The sequence below is a fragment of the Amaranthus tricolor genome, chromosome 4, assembly GCF_026212465.1.
Source record: "Amaranthus tricolor cultivar Red isolate AtriRed21 chromosome 4, ASM2621246v1, whole genome shotgun sequence".
Classification (NCBI taxonomy): Eukaryota; Viridiplantae; Streptophyta; class Magnoliopsida; order Caryophyllales; family Amaranthaceae; genus Amaranthus; species Amaranthus tricolor.
Window position 1 is genome coordinate 8967434 of NC_080050.1, and position 15701 is coordinate 8983134.

Below are 15701 nucleotides of genomic sequence, written 5' to 3' on the forward strand. Positions count from 1 at the left end.
GTAGGTGAAACCTTTAGGAAAACCTTGTCGCCAACCTCAAATTGCAACATCTTTCGACGATTATCAGCATAACTCTTTTGTCGGCTCTGTGCTGCTCTCATGTTCTGTTGAACAATCTTCAACGCATCAATGGATTCCTGAATCACATCTGGACCTTCGGGAATGGTCCTATCCATCAAATCCCAACACAAAGGTACTCGACACTTCCTTCCATAAAGAGCTTCATACGGTGCCATCCTAATACTAGATTGGAAACTGTTGTTGTAGGCGAACTCCACCATCGGTAATTTATCTTCCCAAGAACCCTCAAAGTCCAACACACAACATCTCAAAAGATCCTCTAAAGTCTGAATAGTTCTCTCAGTCTGACCATCAGTCGCAGGATGAAAAGCAGTACTCAAGCACAACTTACTCCCAAAAGCTTCCTGCAACTTTTCCCAAAACCTCGATAAAAACTTCGGATCCCTATCAGAAACAATAGTCCTCGGAACACCATGAAGTCTGACAATCTCTCGGACATAGGCATCTGCTAATTGCTTAGCCCCCCAAGTATTCTTCATTGGCACAAATCTAGCGACCTTGGTCAATCTATCAACAATGACCCAAATAACATTATTCCCTCGCTGGGTCCTTGGCAGCCCTACCACAAAGTCCATAGAAATCGAGTCCCACTTCCAATCTGGGACAGGCAACGGTTGAAGCAACCCTGAACTCTTTTGTCTCTCGAACTTTACCCTCTGGCAGACTAGGCACTTAGACACAAAATCAGAGACATCTTTCCTTAGACCTTTCCACCAAAATATCTCTCTTATCTCCTCAATCATCTTATCTCGACCTGGATGCAAATGAAATAAACTTTGATGACCTTCCTTCAAAATCTCAATCTTCAATTCAAATTGATTTGGAACACACAATCTACCGTTCATCCTCAACTCTCCTCTTTCTCCTAACTCAAAAGCATCAGTCTCATTTTTCTCAACTCTATGGATCAACTCAACAATCTCTGGATCCTCAAGTTGTGCCTCAATTATACGATCAAACAAAGTGGGTTGTATAGTCATTGCTCCCAAATACTGACCAACCTCGTGTCGACTACAAATCTCTAATCTCAAACTCTGCATCTCACGATACAACTCCCATGGTACAGACATAATGGCATTCACAGACACTCTCGGTCTCCTACTTAAGGCATCAGCTACCTTATTCGCTTTTCCAGGGTGGTACACAATTTCAAGATCATAATCCTTAATAACCTCAAGCCACCGCCTTTGGCGCATGTTCAATTCTTTTTGGTTGAAGACATACCTCAAATTTTGATGATCAGTGTAGATCTTACACGGTAACCCATACAAATAATGTCTCCACAACTTCAAAGCAAAGATCACTGCAGCAAGTTCAATGTCATGCACGGGGTAATTCACCTCATGTGGCCTTAACTGCCTCGATGCATAAGCTATGACCTTTCCTTCTTGCATAAGTACACAACCTAAACCTTCGAATGAAGCATCACAATAGACCTCGAATGGCTTGCTACAATCAGGCATTGCTAAAACAGGGGCAGTAGTAAGTCTTTTCTTTAATTCCTCGAAAGCAATTGTGTGCCTCTCATTCCACTGAAATCGTATCCCTTTCTTCAACAGCTTAAACATGGGACGAGCAACCTTAGAAAAGTTTTCAACATATTTCCTATAGTACCCAGCTAATCCCAAAAAGCTCCGAACTTCAGTCACATTTCTAGGAATCGGCCAGTCCGTTATTGCTTTAATCTTCTCAGGATCTACAGAAATTCCACCCTTAGACACCATATGACCTAGAAAAGAAATTTCCTCAAGCCAAAACTCACACTTACTAAACTTCCCATACAATTTCTCCTTTCTCAAAAGCTCCAGAATCATTCTCAAGTGTTCTTCATGTTCTTCCCTACTCCTTGAATATACCAAAATATCATCGATAAAAACAACCACGAATTTATCCAAATAAGGACGAAGATACCTCTGCATCAAATCCATAAAAGCTGCAGGTGCATTTGTTAACCCAAATGGCATCACCAAAAACTCATAATGTCCATATCGGGTCCGAAATGCTGTTTTAGAAACATCCTCCTTAGCTATCCTCAATTGATGATATCCAGACCTTAAATCAATCTTCGAGAACACCTGAGCGCCTCTTAGCTGATCAAACAAATCATCTATCCTGGGCAAAGGGTAACGATTCTTAATGGTGATCTTATTAATCTCCCTATAATCAATACACAATCTCATCGTTCCATCCTTCTTCTTCACAAACAGAACAGGGGCTCCCCAGGGTGACACACTAGGTCGGATAAAACCTTTCTCCAATAACTCATCTAATTGCTTTTTCAATTCGGCTAACTCAGCTGGAGCAAAACGGTACGGAGTCCTAGAGATAGGGGTAGCATCAGGAATTAGATCTATATGAAAGTCAACCTCTCTCCTTGGAGGTAAACCAGGTAGATCCTCAGGGAAAACATCAGGGTAATCACAAACAATTGGGGTTTCCTCAAGACTTAACTTGATTTTCTCCTCACTACTAGCAATAAAACACAAATATCCCTTATCTCCATGTTTAATCATCTCAATGGCTTGAACTGCAGAAATGGTCTGAATGGGAAACACAGAATTCTTCCTAATCAAACATTCTCCACCTGGAGCCTTAACCCGAACGATCTTCTCTTTACACAAAATCTCCGCATGATGACGTCCCAACCAGTCCATCCCCAAAATAATATCATATGTACCCAACTCAAACACTATTAAATCGGCAGGTAGATGGTTGTCCGAAATCTTAAGTGGGAAATTAGGAAAGATACGGTCACACAGGAATGGTGAACCGTCAGGTAATAGAATTTGGAGATTAAATTTTTGAGGTTCAAGAGAGATAGAGGATTTATGAAGGAAAGAAGAAGAGATAAAAGATCGGTCAGCTCCTGAATCAAAAAGAATATGAGCCAAAGAGTCTCCTACAACAAAGTGACCAGAAATGACCTTACCCTCAAACGCCTGATGAAGATTGTCTACATGGTTGCTAATAGCGTGCAAACCGGCAGTCCTCCTAGCTGCAATACTCTGAACATTTCCCGAAGAACTAGGAGCTCCATAATTACCAGTACTACTAGCTCCCAACTGGATCCCTTCTCGGCAGTTAGTGGAAACATGACCCTCCTTTTTGCATTTGAAGCAGATGATCTTCCCAGTGCATGAACGACCTCGGTGATCCTTACCACATAAGCGACACTTCCAAACTGTGACTCTTGTTGAAGTGGTTGGTTGGAACGGCTTGCGATCCCAATTGGTCGGCTTCTTGTTCCTGTTGTTGTTGCCTCCACTAAATTTTCTTTTGTTGGCGTTGTCCTCTTTTTCAAGGATCCTCTCATACTCAAGCGCTCGGTCGTAGAGATCTCGGAAGTCAGAATACTTCCCGATCCCCTTTTGGATCTTAAGATTAAGACCCTCAAAGAAGCGGGATGCACGAACACTTTCTTTGCTTACGATGTTAGAAGCAAATCGAGATAGCTCATTGAACTTACAACTGTACTCAATCACGGTCATAAGACCCTGACGAAGATGTAAGAACTCATTCTCCTTTTTCCGTTGGAGTGATGGCGGATAGAATTGTTGACGAAGAGTTATAAGGAAATCATCCCAAAAGGTATCAGTCATAGTGGCCTTGACAGAACGCCACCATAACTCTGCTGGACCAGATAGGTAGAAGGAAGCCAGCTTTACTTTTAGGTGCGCTGGACAGTTAATGACCTCTAAAAGTTTCTCCATCTCTGCGAGCCAATTCTCAAAGCGAACCGGATCAGCTTCTCCGTCGTATTGCGGCGGACGATGATATGCCATATTCTTAAAGTATTTCCCGTCGTCATTGGCCTCTTGAGCCTGATTCTCCATGAGGGTGATCAGTCGCTCATTTGTCCTTTCCATCCGAGCTAGTTGTGCTTCTAGCTCTCGAACTCTAGCTTCGTGATCAGATGAAGTTACGCCATTTCTTACCTAAAATATTTTTTTAAACATGTGACTAACTTTCACATTAACTTAATTAATCTAGCACGTAATTTTACACATAGTCACATAAGCACATAGAAAACAAATAGAATTTTTAGGAAGACTTGTTTTGAAAATCATTTGAAATACTTTTCTTTTTTTCCACTTTTTTTTTTTTTTTTTTTTTTTTTTAATTTTAATTTTTTTTTTTTTAGTCAGCTATCGAGTCACATGGAACTAAAATTCCAAGATTCGAGTAACTTTAGCTCTGATACCACGTGTAGCAGGAGCGGCACTCTCGTTACATAATTAACATTAATAATTATACTTAAGATAAATAATGCGGAAGTGTAAAACGCCGAACTGCTAAAAACCATTTGAAATAAAAAAAATGTTCAAAACATAAGTAAAAATATATCTTACAACTGAGAAAATATAAAATAAGGTTTACTTAAATACGATAAAAAAAACATAAGTACAATATAGTCATCAAGTAAAATCATTGAAGCTAAGTCCTCGATAGAATAATTAAAGTTGCGGCCTGGATCGAAACCTGAGCTAATTTTTTTTCCTGCAAAATACTGTCATCCATAATACGGATGACAGCCGATTAAATCGGTCAGCGATAAAGCCGAGTACAATTTTCTCAATAAGCTTATGATGCGATAGTTAAATCATGCTTACAAAATAATCATCAAGCACAATATAGAAGGTTATTACTCATTATTGACCTTTACTAAGCCATTAAGTTACATTCTCAATACTTGCAGAAGTTCATTACTGCTACTAAATACTTGGTAACCTTAATGCTTATTTAATCAAGTTCAATTAAGCCTCATAGCTTTACCATCATAGCACATCACAAGATCACAACAATAATGACAACTGATATATGTAAGGGTCTGGTTAGGTGAGGACCGTAGTCCTAATTCCTAACTGTGGTGGGAGTCGTCACTCCTCTCAATACTGTTATGCTCGAGACTTCACAGGATGGGTTTTTCTCGGACCCCCTGTCTGACACCGCATTTTACGTGCCGGCTAACACGGACGCCGGGATTTTACATGCCGGTCCATGGTTCGACGTTACCTTACTATCAGAGTCATACAATCAATATCATGCAATATCAAACAAGACTCTAAACCGAAATAGTTTACATTCTTATAAGTCAAACTTCCACTAGTCAAATTTTTGACAATTCTACCCTTTTAGTAGAAACAAATTACTAGTATCTAATAAATTAATATTTAATTAAATAACAAATTTTCGTAGCTATACTAAGATTCCTGAGGCTAAACTAAGTCATTATTGTGTCATAAATAATCATAACAGTCAAGGGTAATATTTCTAAGTACTTAATAACATATTTTATCAAATAACCAGTAAAATAGTAAAACGGATCTATCATCACTATAAAAATAACATAATCCGACAAATTATTAAGGGTCCAAAATCTATATGAAATGAGTTTTCAAGAAAAACAATGCTATGCATTTTAACAAATTTGTTTGACTATTTTACCGATAAACCGATTAATAATTCTTTATAATTACTTGAGTCCAACAAAAAAAATATCAAAACACCAAGATGATATGAAATCATTTTAAACACATAAGTTTATTTAACTAGTAAAATTCATATATATCTATATTATCATATTAATCAAAAATTTCCATATATATGACTTTTTTTTTTTGAGTGTCCCAAAAGTATTATTGTTTTGACGAAAATATCACTAAACTGGATATAACTTTAATATTACCATATAAAGTTTAAATGACTAAAATAAAATCATGTTGATCATGCTTTTATATTATCGAGTAACCATAAATAAATATCACATAACGAGAGAGTTAAGAAAATGTGTACCATTTTCCTCCGAAGGTGGTGCTAAACCAAGTAAGAGAATAATAATAGAAAAATAAGAACTTAAGGAAATAAGTTCCAAAAGAAAGTCTTCAAGGTTCCAAGCTTCAAAGAAGTAGATCTTCAATTACCCAAAAGAAAAAGATATCCAAGCTCCAAAAGATAATACTTGACTTTTTAAAAGTTGATGATTATCGGCTTAAGAAGTGATAAGATCAAGCTCCATCTTCATTTGATTCTTCAACAAATAAAAAGGGTATAAAGTTAGTAAGATGTTAATGAAGTGAAGATATAAGAAAGAATGGTAGAAAGATTTGATGATGGGGGTGTAAGTGATCTCATGGCTAAGGAGGGGTATTTATAATGGGTTTTGGGCAACTTTTTAGTTCATAAGATTGTATGAAAAAGAAGGTTAACTTGTGTAAGTGATTTAGAGTGTGTAAGTGAATGTGTAAGAGTTGGAGTGTGCAAGTGGATGTGTAAGAATTTGGAGTGTAGAAGAAGGTTAACTTGTGTAAGGAAATGGTGATAGCTTGTGTAAGTGATGAACATTATGGATTGATGTAGAAAGGATTTTGATTCATCAAATTTTTGTTCTAGTTTATGCTAGTGAAATGTTTTAGATTAATGGGAAAGTATGATTAAGGTTTGATTATGAAAATATGAAAGTTTACTTAGAAAATTTTAGTTAAAACTATACTTAAAGTTAATAAAAAAATATAGTTAATTTTTAGGTATAAAATAATTAAATCAAAGTTTTAAAGTTAAAATGATAAGTAGTAAAGTTAGTTTAAGGAAACGAAATTGAAACGTAACGTTTTAATAAAACCGTAAATATAATATTAAAATTTTACTTTTTGTAGTATAAAATAATAAAATAATATTTTAGTGCTTATAAAGAAATTTAAGAATATAAATATATTTTTAAGTTTAATATTTGGAAGAAATTACAAAAATCGGAATAAGGTTTAGAATTAAAGGTGATTTGAATTAGATAACCAAAGGATTAGGAATTCGAAAAGAAATTTCGGAAGAAGATTAAGATTAAGAAATTTGAGCCTGTTACAGCAGTGGCTTTCTTTTTCTTGTTTTCCTTTGTTGTTAAGCCTCCTTTATATGTTTTGACATTGTGTCCATATTCTTTGCACCTAATACATTTTACAGTAGCAGACCTCTTCCCCCCTCCTTTCCTCATTAACAGCCCTCTTCCTATTCTTACTAGTTCTTTCAATAGCTCTTATCTGTGGAGGAGGCTTAATCAATGAACCTTGCATTTCTAGCCAATAATCTGTGTCTGGTATTGACCTAATAGTGTGTGAATAAGCCTCCTTATACCTCCTGCAACTGTACCACTCACTACTGAATTTGAGTGGGTCTTGACTTGAATGAAGAATAGCCATCGTAGCATGTTTACAAGGCGTTCATGTGATTTGCCAAGCACTGCAAAGGCATGTTCGGTCATTTAAACACACTGGTAAGAAAGACTTACTATCCCTGACTTCATAATAACCATCTCCAGATTTGGATGCTTTGCATGTCCTTGAATCAGAAATGAGTGTTTAAATTCTTGTAGCAATGTTTACATATATCATTATCCTCCTAGTGCTCACTTCTCTCTTTCCCTGTAGCCATGCATACCATTGTAACTCTTCTAATTCCTACAAACACAAAAAAATATAACTTCTTTATAGCATATCATAACTTAGTAACTGAGTTATTATAGCAATGTTACTTTTTTTTTTTTTTTTGTAAAAGCTTTAACTTTGAAAAGGTGTTTCAAAAACTAAGTATGCTTCATTTTTTGCTTTCTTATTCTCTTTCCTTCCTTAGTTTTTATCCCCGATCTTGAATACATTTGGTAAGCTTCTTTGCTCTATTAAATCTATTCTTTCTCTTTCTTATTTTTTTTCCCTAGACTCTTTCGTTAGGGTTTCAACTGACACCGTTTTGGGTGGCAGAGACAGCTCAGGTGGCAGCAAACAAGAAACGCTATGGCCAGCATTCCAAGTTGTAATTCCTAACATTTTTTTAAAGCCTTGTTATCGTATAATCTAGATAATTGATTTAAGATTCAAGTATTCGTATATAACCTAATAACAACAATGTTAGAGCCTTACTCCCAAAAGATTGGACTCGGCTACATGAATCAATTTGTAAGTCTGGTTCTTCATACCCTTTTCCACTGTTTCCCTTCAAGTCATCTTCGGTGTTCTTCACGCTCTTTTTGAGTTTCTTGAGCTCCAACTTTCTATCTTCCTTACCGGTTTGCTAAACCTTGTCTTTCCACATGTTCAAACTATCTTAAACGCTTTTCTTTAATTTTTCCTTCAATATTTGCAAATCGTAAGCCTTTTTCATATCTTCGTTTTAAATTTTATCCCTCAAGGTATGCCCACTCAATACTCATCCATCGATACATTTGCATTTTTGCTACTTTCATCTTTATTGTATATGATCTTTTCTAAAATCCCAACATTCTAATCCATATATTAACATTGATCTTATGGTCATTCGATGAAACTTTCTCTTTAACTTTAAAGGCACATCTCTATTGCATAATATTTCAGTAGATGCTCTTCATTTTTATCACCCATACTTAATTTTATGGGTCGAATCATCCTCTTGAATGTCGCCACTACTCTAAAATATAACCCAATGTATTTGAAGTATCCACTTAGAGTGATTTCTTTCTCTTCTAGCTTTATAGTATCACTATTATTTAGTCTATGATAAAGTTATACTTCATGTACTATGTTTTGCTCTGATTTAATTTGGAACCTTGTGACTCTGACAACTCTTGTCCCCATCGTCTAACTTAGTATTTATCCCCTCTCGTGTCTCATCTACCAAAACAATGTCATTAGCAAATAACATGCACCATGGTAGCTCTCCTTATATTGATCGAATCATCAAATCTAGGATCACAACAAAAAGAAAGGGGCTTCGGCGAGACTTGATGAAGGCCAATTGTGATTGGAAAGTTGCCCCTCCACATGTCCTAAAATTCTTCTTTACTTGTTGATACATATCTTCCACTATATTAATGTATTTCTTCGAAATACTTTTCTTTGTCAATAAATTAAATCATGCGCAAGTCTCTTTTTCTTGCCCATTAATACTCCATTACTTGTCTTATAAGATGAATTGCTTCCATTTTAGATTTTAGATCTCCCTAACATAAATCCAAACTAATTTTCTGTCTTTAGGGGTTTCTATCTTAGAAGTATATATTAAAAATGATTCTCATATTTTACTAATATAAAGCAATCTCATAAAGACAAACATGGGCGAGCTTAAGATACTAGCATTAGATAGTTAAAAGAACGTTTACTTTTTCATGTGTAGTTAAATCAGCTTAACTTTTTATGTGTTACTTCTATATATTACAAAATTTAATATTAATTTTAATCAACTAATTCAAACCATAACCTAGACAAATTTGGGTCTAAAATCCCCTTATGACGTACTAGTGGAAAAAAACTCATGTGTTAAGGTTTTTTAGCCCTTTATTTGTTGCAGTTTAGGACCCAAGCACTTGTAACAGCAGCAGATTAGTTATTTTATTGCTCCGGTTTAAAAGTGGAGAATGAAGTCATTATATGCTGCATATAAAATTACACTGTATATTACAGTTCCCCTAGATATGCAGCATATATATATATATATATATATATATATATATATATATATATATATATATATATATATATATATATATATATATATATATATATATATATATATATATATATATAATTTAAAAAAAAAAAAAAAAAGAAGTTCCCCTAAATTCCTCTTATGATCACAATTGTTACGCTTATACCATGCAAACTATCTTATCAAAAGAGATGGAATTAAATAATGAAATACAAAGTCATAATACAGATGGAAGTATAGAACAGGCAACAAGATAAGCTTGCATATCAAAAATACTTCTAGATTCTTTTATTGGCTTATTTATATGCACATAATGGTATTAGGCTCTTAAACTAAGTCAAATTAAACAAACAAATCTGAGAAAAAGTAATCAGATTGACTTCTTAAGTTTGATCAGAAAATGGAGGAAATCATGACAAAGATTAATGATGATCATCATCAAAATGAAAAGATATTAGATGAAGCAGCAGGAGATCATGATCATCATCAAGGAAAGAATATGAATGGTGGAAAAAAGAATGAACACAAGACAACATTAAGAACACCAGCTGATATTTATGAACACCCATCCTTTTACTCCTTTATTCTTGATATGCCTGGCCTTGATGCTCAAAATATTAAGGTAAAATTATTTATTTATTTAATTATTTACTTTATTATATTTGTTAAATATTGACATGTTTTTTTTATTGAGTAATTCCTCTTTTACTATTTGGGATGAAGTAATTATGTTTAGAGTTTTGGAAAATTTGCCATCAATAATCTAACTTATTTTTCATTTACTTGTTGATAATTCTACTTTTTGAAAATTTTGTAATAATTCAACTTTTGCTTTCAATTTGTTGTCCATGGAACTTTTAAAAAATGACCTTCTATATCAGGTTAACTTTTATCTTCTCCTTCTTTATAGTAATCCAACCTATTTCTCATTACCTGTCAATAAGCTCACCTTTTGAATTTTTTTTAATAATCTAACCTTTGTTTGCATTTGTTGCCTATGGACCCTTCAAGAAGCTAAATACTCAATTTCTCTTTGCCACTAGTTTATGATAATCCAAAATATCTCATCCATACATGTTAAATCTCTTTTAATTTCTTTAACACATTTTCTCTTCAATTATCATCAAAAAATCCACAATTTTTAAAATACTTAATTTCTCTGTAGTATTGATTAAAAGGGGTATTTTACTTTGAAAGGAAGTGAAAAATGTACAACTATTATTAATCTTTTATATTATTTTAACATGTAAATTTCAACTTGATAAAGATAATATATAACGGGTTGGGTGTAAATCCGCGTGTCGGGTCAAGCGGATCGGATTTTTGAACACCCATATTTGATGGTATATGTATGTAAAGACAATTAATATTTATGCAATGATTAACTTCACAAGCTTGGGAAGTAATAGCAATTTCATTTAGTTTCTTGAAGGGTCTATTGTCAACAAACAAAAAGTAAGGTTCGATTATTGAACAAAATTTTAAAGGTGAAATTATCGGTAGGTAATAAAAAATAGATTGGATTATTATAAAGAAGGAAGAAGATAAAAGGTAACATGATATAGTAGATTATTTTTCTAAGGGTCCATTGGCAATAAATTAAAAACAAAAAAATAAATTATTAAAAAATTTACAAACTGTAAGATTATTAACAGGTAACTAAAATTAGTTTGAATTATTCACAGAAATTTTTCCTTTTAAGATTTTTGCATCCTCTACACTAAAATATGTAACATTTTCCAAACCACGTAATCAAAATCTGACATATAAGTGTATAATAATTAGTTTTCAAATTAAGTATTCTTTTACAAGTAAAATAATAGGTACTAAATTGTATAGGAAATGTTACATAGTTCGGTGTATCTAGATCGATCCGAATATCTAAGTACATGTTGGAAACTCCTTGGGTTTTCAATTTTAATATTTGTGTTTAAGAAAAATATTACTACTCTATGGCGTATAATTTTTAGCAAAGAGAAAATTATTATTTTTTAAGAAAAAGGTAGATAATGGTAGTAAATAAAGAAAAAGAATGAATTGTGTAGTTGAAATTAAAAAAGAGTTAAAATGTATGAATGAGATAAAAGAAAATGGTGGGCCATAGTTCAAAATTAAAAATAATGCAAATTAAGTGGAGCGGACCAAAATAAAAATGCTGCAAATTAAATAGGACGGAGGGAGTAAATGAAAGAGAAAGTAGAAATTTTAATTTTTTATATGTTCTAAATAGATTAATTAATTTTTAGTTTGAACAATAAATGCATAATAATAGAGGTTTCATTGACATAACTTTAAAATGATTTGGATGATATCATATCCTTTATAACAAGAAATATTTACAAACATTGAGCGATTCAAACATTCATTCTAAATTGAATTGTTGTAAACCAACTTACAAAGCAAAATCATCAATAATCAATGATTCATATAGTAATGAAGAAATGACTTGAAATATGTGTCATATTATCATTAAATTTTTTCGCCTTTTTTCTATTATTGACAGAAAAACTTTTAATATTTGACTTGATATTTAAAAAAACAATTAACTAATTAAAACATGTAAAATTTGTTGATTGACTATAACTATATGTGATGATCTATTGAAATACTATATTTCCTTATTAAACCAAAATAAATATACATGTAAATCTTTATTTTAACTTATATAATAAATCATCATCATACAATGAATAAGCTAACTAATTTGGCTATTTTTTTCAACTAAATCCTTCCTCCTATCTATCATAGTTGAAGACTTTTTAAATTTTATTTGTCTCAATTATCAATAATTATTATGAATATATGTTTTAATATTATCATTGTGTAATAAATTATTTATTCACTTTGATAATGATAATATCAATTAATCAATCAAAAAATATACTAATTACGAACTTGTGCACAGTGTCTTTAAAAAATTTCGCCTTTTTTTTCTATTATTGACATGTAAACTTTTGATATTGACTTGATATTTAGGAAAACAATTAACTCATTAAAAGGTGTAATATTTGTTGATTGACTATGATTATATGTGATGATCTTTTGAAACATTATATTTTCTTATATAACCAAAAAAATAATATACAAGTAAATCTTTATTTTAACTTAGATAATTAATCATCATCATATAATGAATAAGCTAACTAATTTGGTTACTTTTTCAACTAAATCCTCCCTCATATCTTTTTTAGTTGAAGACTTTTTAAATTTTATTTGTCTCAATTATCAATAATTACTATGAGTATATACTTCCTACGTTCTCTATATCTTGCTCCATTTGACAATCGTGCACTATTCATCAGCAAAATTTTACTCTTATATTGTCGTTAATCTATAAGTTAAAACATAGTCATATGAGATCTTGTTTGAATTGTCTCGATCTAAAATATATTAATTTGTAATTTTCATAATTTTTTGATAAACATAAATAGAGATATTAACAATAAAAAACGATTAAAGTTATGCATTAGGGACTGTGAAAAGTCAAATGGTGCAAGATTTAAAGAACGCGTGTAGTATTTACTATTGTTGTATGTATAATAAATTATTTATTCACTTTGTTAATGATAATATCATAACAAATAATTCCTCCGTTCGAAAATACTTGCATCAAACACATTTTTGCACAATCCAATGCGTTTTGTCGGATCGTTGGTATCTAGAGTTATACATAACTAAAAATTATAAAAATTTTATATTATGAAAATATGCAACGAGATGAATAAAACAAGATCCCACATGACGATGTTTTTTCCTGGTATAATAGTTAAAATATGTAAATTATCATGAAATGATGAACAGTGTAAAAGTTGGTTTGGTACAAGTAATATTAAACGTAGGAAGTACAAAGATTTTATAGCTAAATTTATGTTGTAAATGAATTAATATTATAAAATAATATCTTTATTCATATCAATAAATATTTATTACATCCGTGGAAATTTATCTAGTAAAATTAATTAAACAGCTAAAGAATAAAATAAAATAAAAGTAACATTTACATTTTTAAAAGGCAAGTTTATTATCAAACTTTTAAACATTAAGTTTGAAAAACGACTGTATTAGAGTTAGAACAATGTGTTTCAAACTCCAATATTACCAAGATCGAGTGTATGAAGTTTTAGTGACAAACAAATTACGCTACCAAAGATATCAATGTTTGTAGGAGAAAATAAAGCAATAAAACGACACAAAGATTTAACGAGGTTCACCCAACTAAGGCTACGTCCTCCAATGTGTAGTATCTCTTATATTATCAAAGGAGTTCAAAGAACTCTCAAATATGGAGAATTACAATAGAGAAGAGATATAGGCTAGTGTTTGGCTTGGGGTGTATTTGTGGATTTCTTACAATGTGAGTATGAGAGCTCTATATATAGTACTAGATACAAGAATATCAATAGCTCTCCTGAATACAACATTAATATAGGGTAATGAATAATATGAAATAACTCCAAGAACTTGAAAGGTCGAAAAACAGCATCCCATGCACATCAGAGGATCCGCTCGACCGGATCAGAGAGCTCGCTCGGTCGAGCGAGCATCAGCTCCATTCTGGAGCATTCTGTCTGACCGCTCGACCTACCAATATGGCTCGCTCGGTCGAGCAGCCTGGTCGAGCGGCACTTCAGATAGCTTCTGACAGTATTGCTCGACTTGCATAGTAGAGCATCTTGAATCAACCTTTCCACTTCTTCATTAAGTCCCATAACTCTTACACTTCATTACCTTATTAATCCATACTTAATCACCATCATAAATCAATCATCAAAACCAAACTTAATACACCCACATTAACACATTCATGGGATTCCATCCCAAAGGTCACACATGAATACACCTCATCAAATGTGCACTCAAGTCACACCAATCACAACAAAGTTTAATAAGTTTTTGAGTAAATTATGTTTAAAAATCAGAATCAAACTAAAAAAATTAAAATAAAAAATTGAATTTTTCTCATATTCATATTTTTTTTATTGAGTAGGTGAAGGTAGAAAATGGGATACTTCATGTATCAGGAAAGAAGAAGAAGCAGATGATCGGAGAACCGACAAATAAAGAAGGAGTGAAAGTTATACGGATAGAAAGACGAAGAGCAAGGTATATGAGGAAATTTATTTTGCCAGACGATGCCTTTTCTCAAGATGTTAAGGCCACTTACAAAGATGGTGTGCTCTCCATTACTGTTGTTAAGAATAAGTTGTCCACAACTATTGAACCTATTCATGATCATTCCGAACTTAATTCCCTCCTTACCAATGTTTCCATCTCTTAATACATTTTTTAATTTTATAATTTAACCTATTTTCCATCACTTTGAAATTAAATTTATTTTTCGAATAATTTTGAATAATCTTATTAGTTCATTGATTGTGTTTGTTAAAAATGTAATGCGTATAACACCTTATTTATTTGTAATTGTAAAGTGATTTATAAAATTGTTGATCGTGTAAGTTGAAATTCTACGTATGTTTATGTTTTAGGTATCTTTATTACTTTTGTGACTTTTATCAAACATATATACTACCTCCCTTTGAAATACTTGAAATTCTACGTTAGTATTTTGGTAATGTATGTTATTTGAGTTTATTTTATATATATATGGCTAATGTATAAAAAAGAATCTAGTCAAGTGAGATATTGTTTAAATCGTCTAATTACATATCTTTATGGTATTAATTTTTATAAGTTTTACTCTAGATATAAATAATAAAAATAACACATTAAATTACGTAATAAAATAAAAAGTAGAAAGTATAATAATGCGGAAGAAGTATATAATCTAGATCATATGAAATAGAAGCATCTATCTTGCTTTCACATTGTTGAGAATGAACCAAGAATAAAAGCTCACCCTTTTCTTTATCCCCACATCATTCAAACAAATAAATTTAAAAAACTCTTCTAAATATAGCAAATAAACAGATAAATTATACATAAGAATGGTCATGGGTCGAATTTGGATTGAGTCTAATCAGATTTGATATTAATTTTTGGTGGATTTTGACCCAGAAACGCCAAATCTGATGGGTCTAGAGTCCTAAACAGGTTCTGAATGGGTTTTAATTTAATTATTTATTTTCTAACTTTCTTTTGCATTTTAAAGATTTTATTAGTATTAAAATGAGTCTTGAATTATATATAAATATAAATTGAGTGCAGAAAAAAAA

General features: G+C 32.1%; 1 protein-coding gene across 1 annotated transcript; it reads left to right on the top strand.

The window, feature by feature from the left end:
- Nucleotides 1-9928: 9928 nt before the first annotated feature.
- LOC130810703 (17.6 kDa class II heat shock protein-like) lies at nt 9929-14806 on the top strand. Its single transcript, XM_057676841.1, has 2 exons — nt 9929-10150; nt 14516-14806. The coding sequence occupies exons 1-2, from the start codon at nt 9929-9931 to the stop codon at nt 14804-14806; spliced, it is 513 nt and encodes a 170-aa protein (XP_057532824.1).
- Nucleotides 14807-15701: the final 895 nt, after the last annotated feature.

Bases quoted from the DNA above. Each gene is read 5' to 3' on its own strand.
- LOC130810703 (XM_057676841.1), top strand. From the start codon at position 9,929: ATGGAGGAAATCATGACAAAGATTAATGATGATCATCATCAAAATGAA. The intron at 10,151-14,515 runs GTAAAATTATTT...TTTATTGAGTAG, and splicing joins TTGATGCTCAAAATATTAAG to GTGAAGGTAGAAAATGGGAT.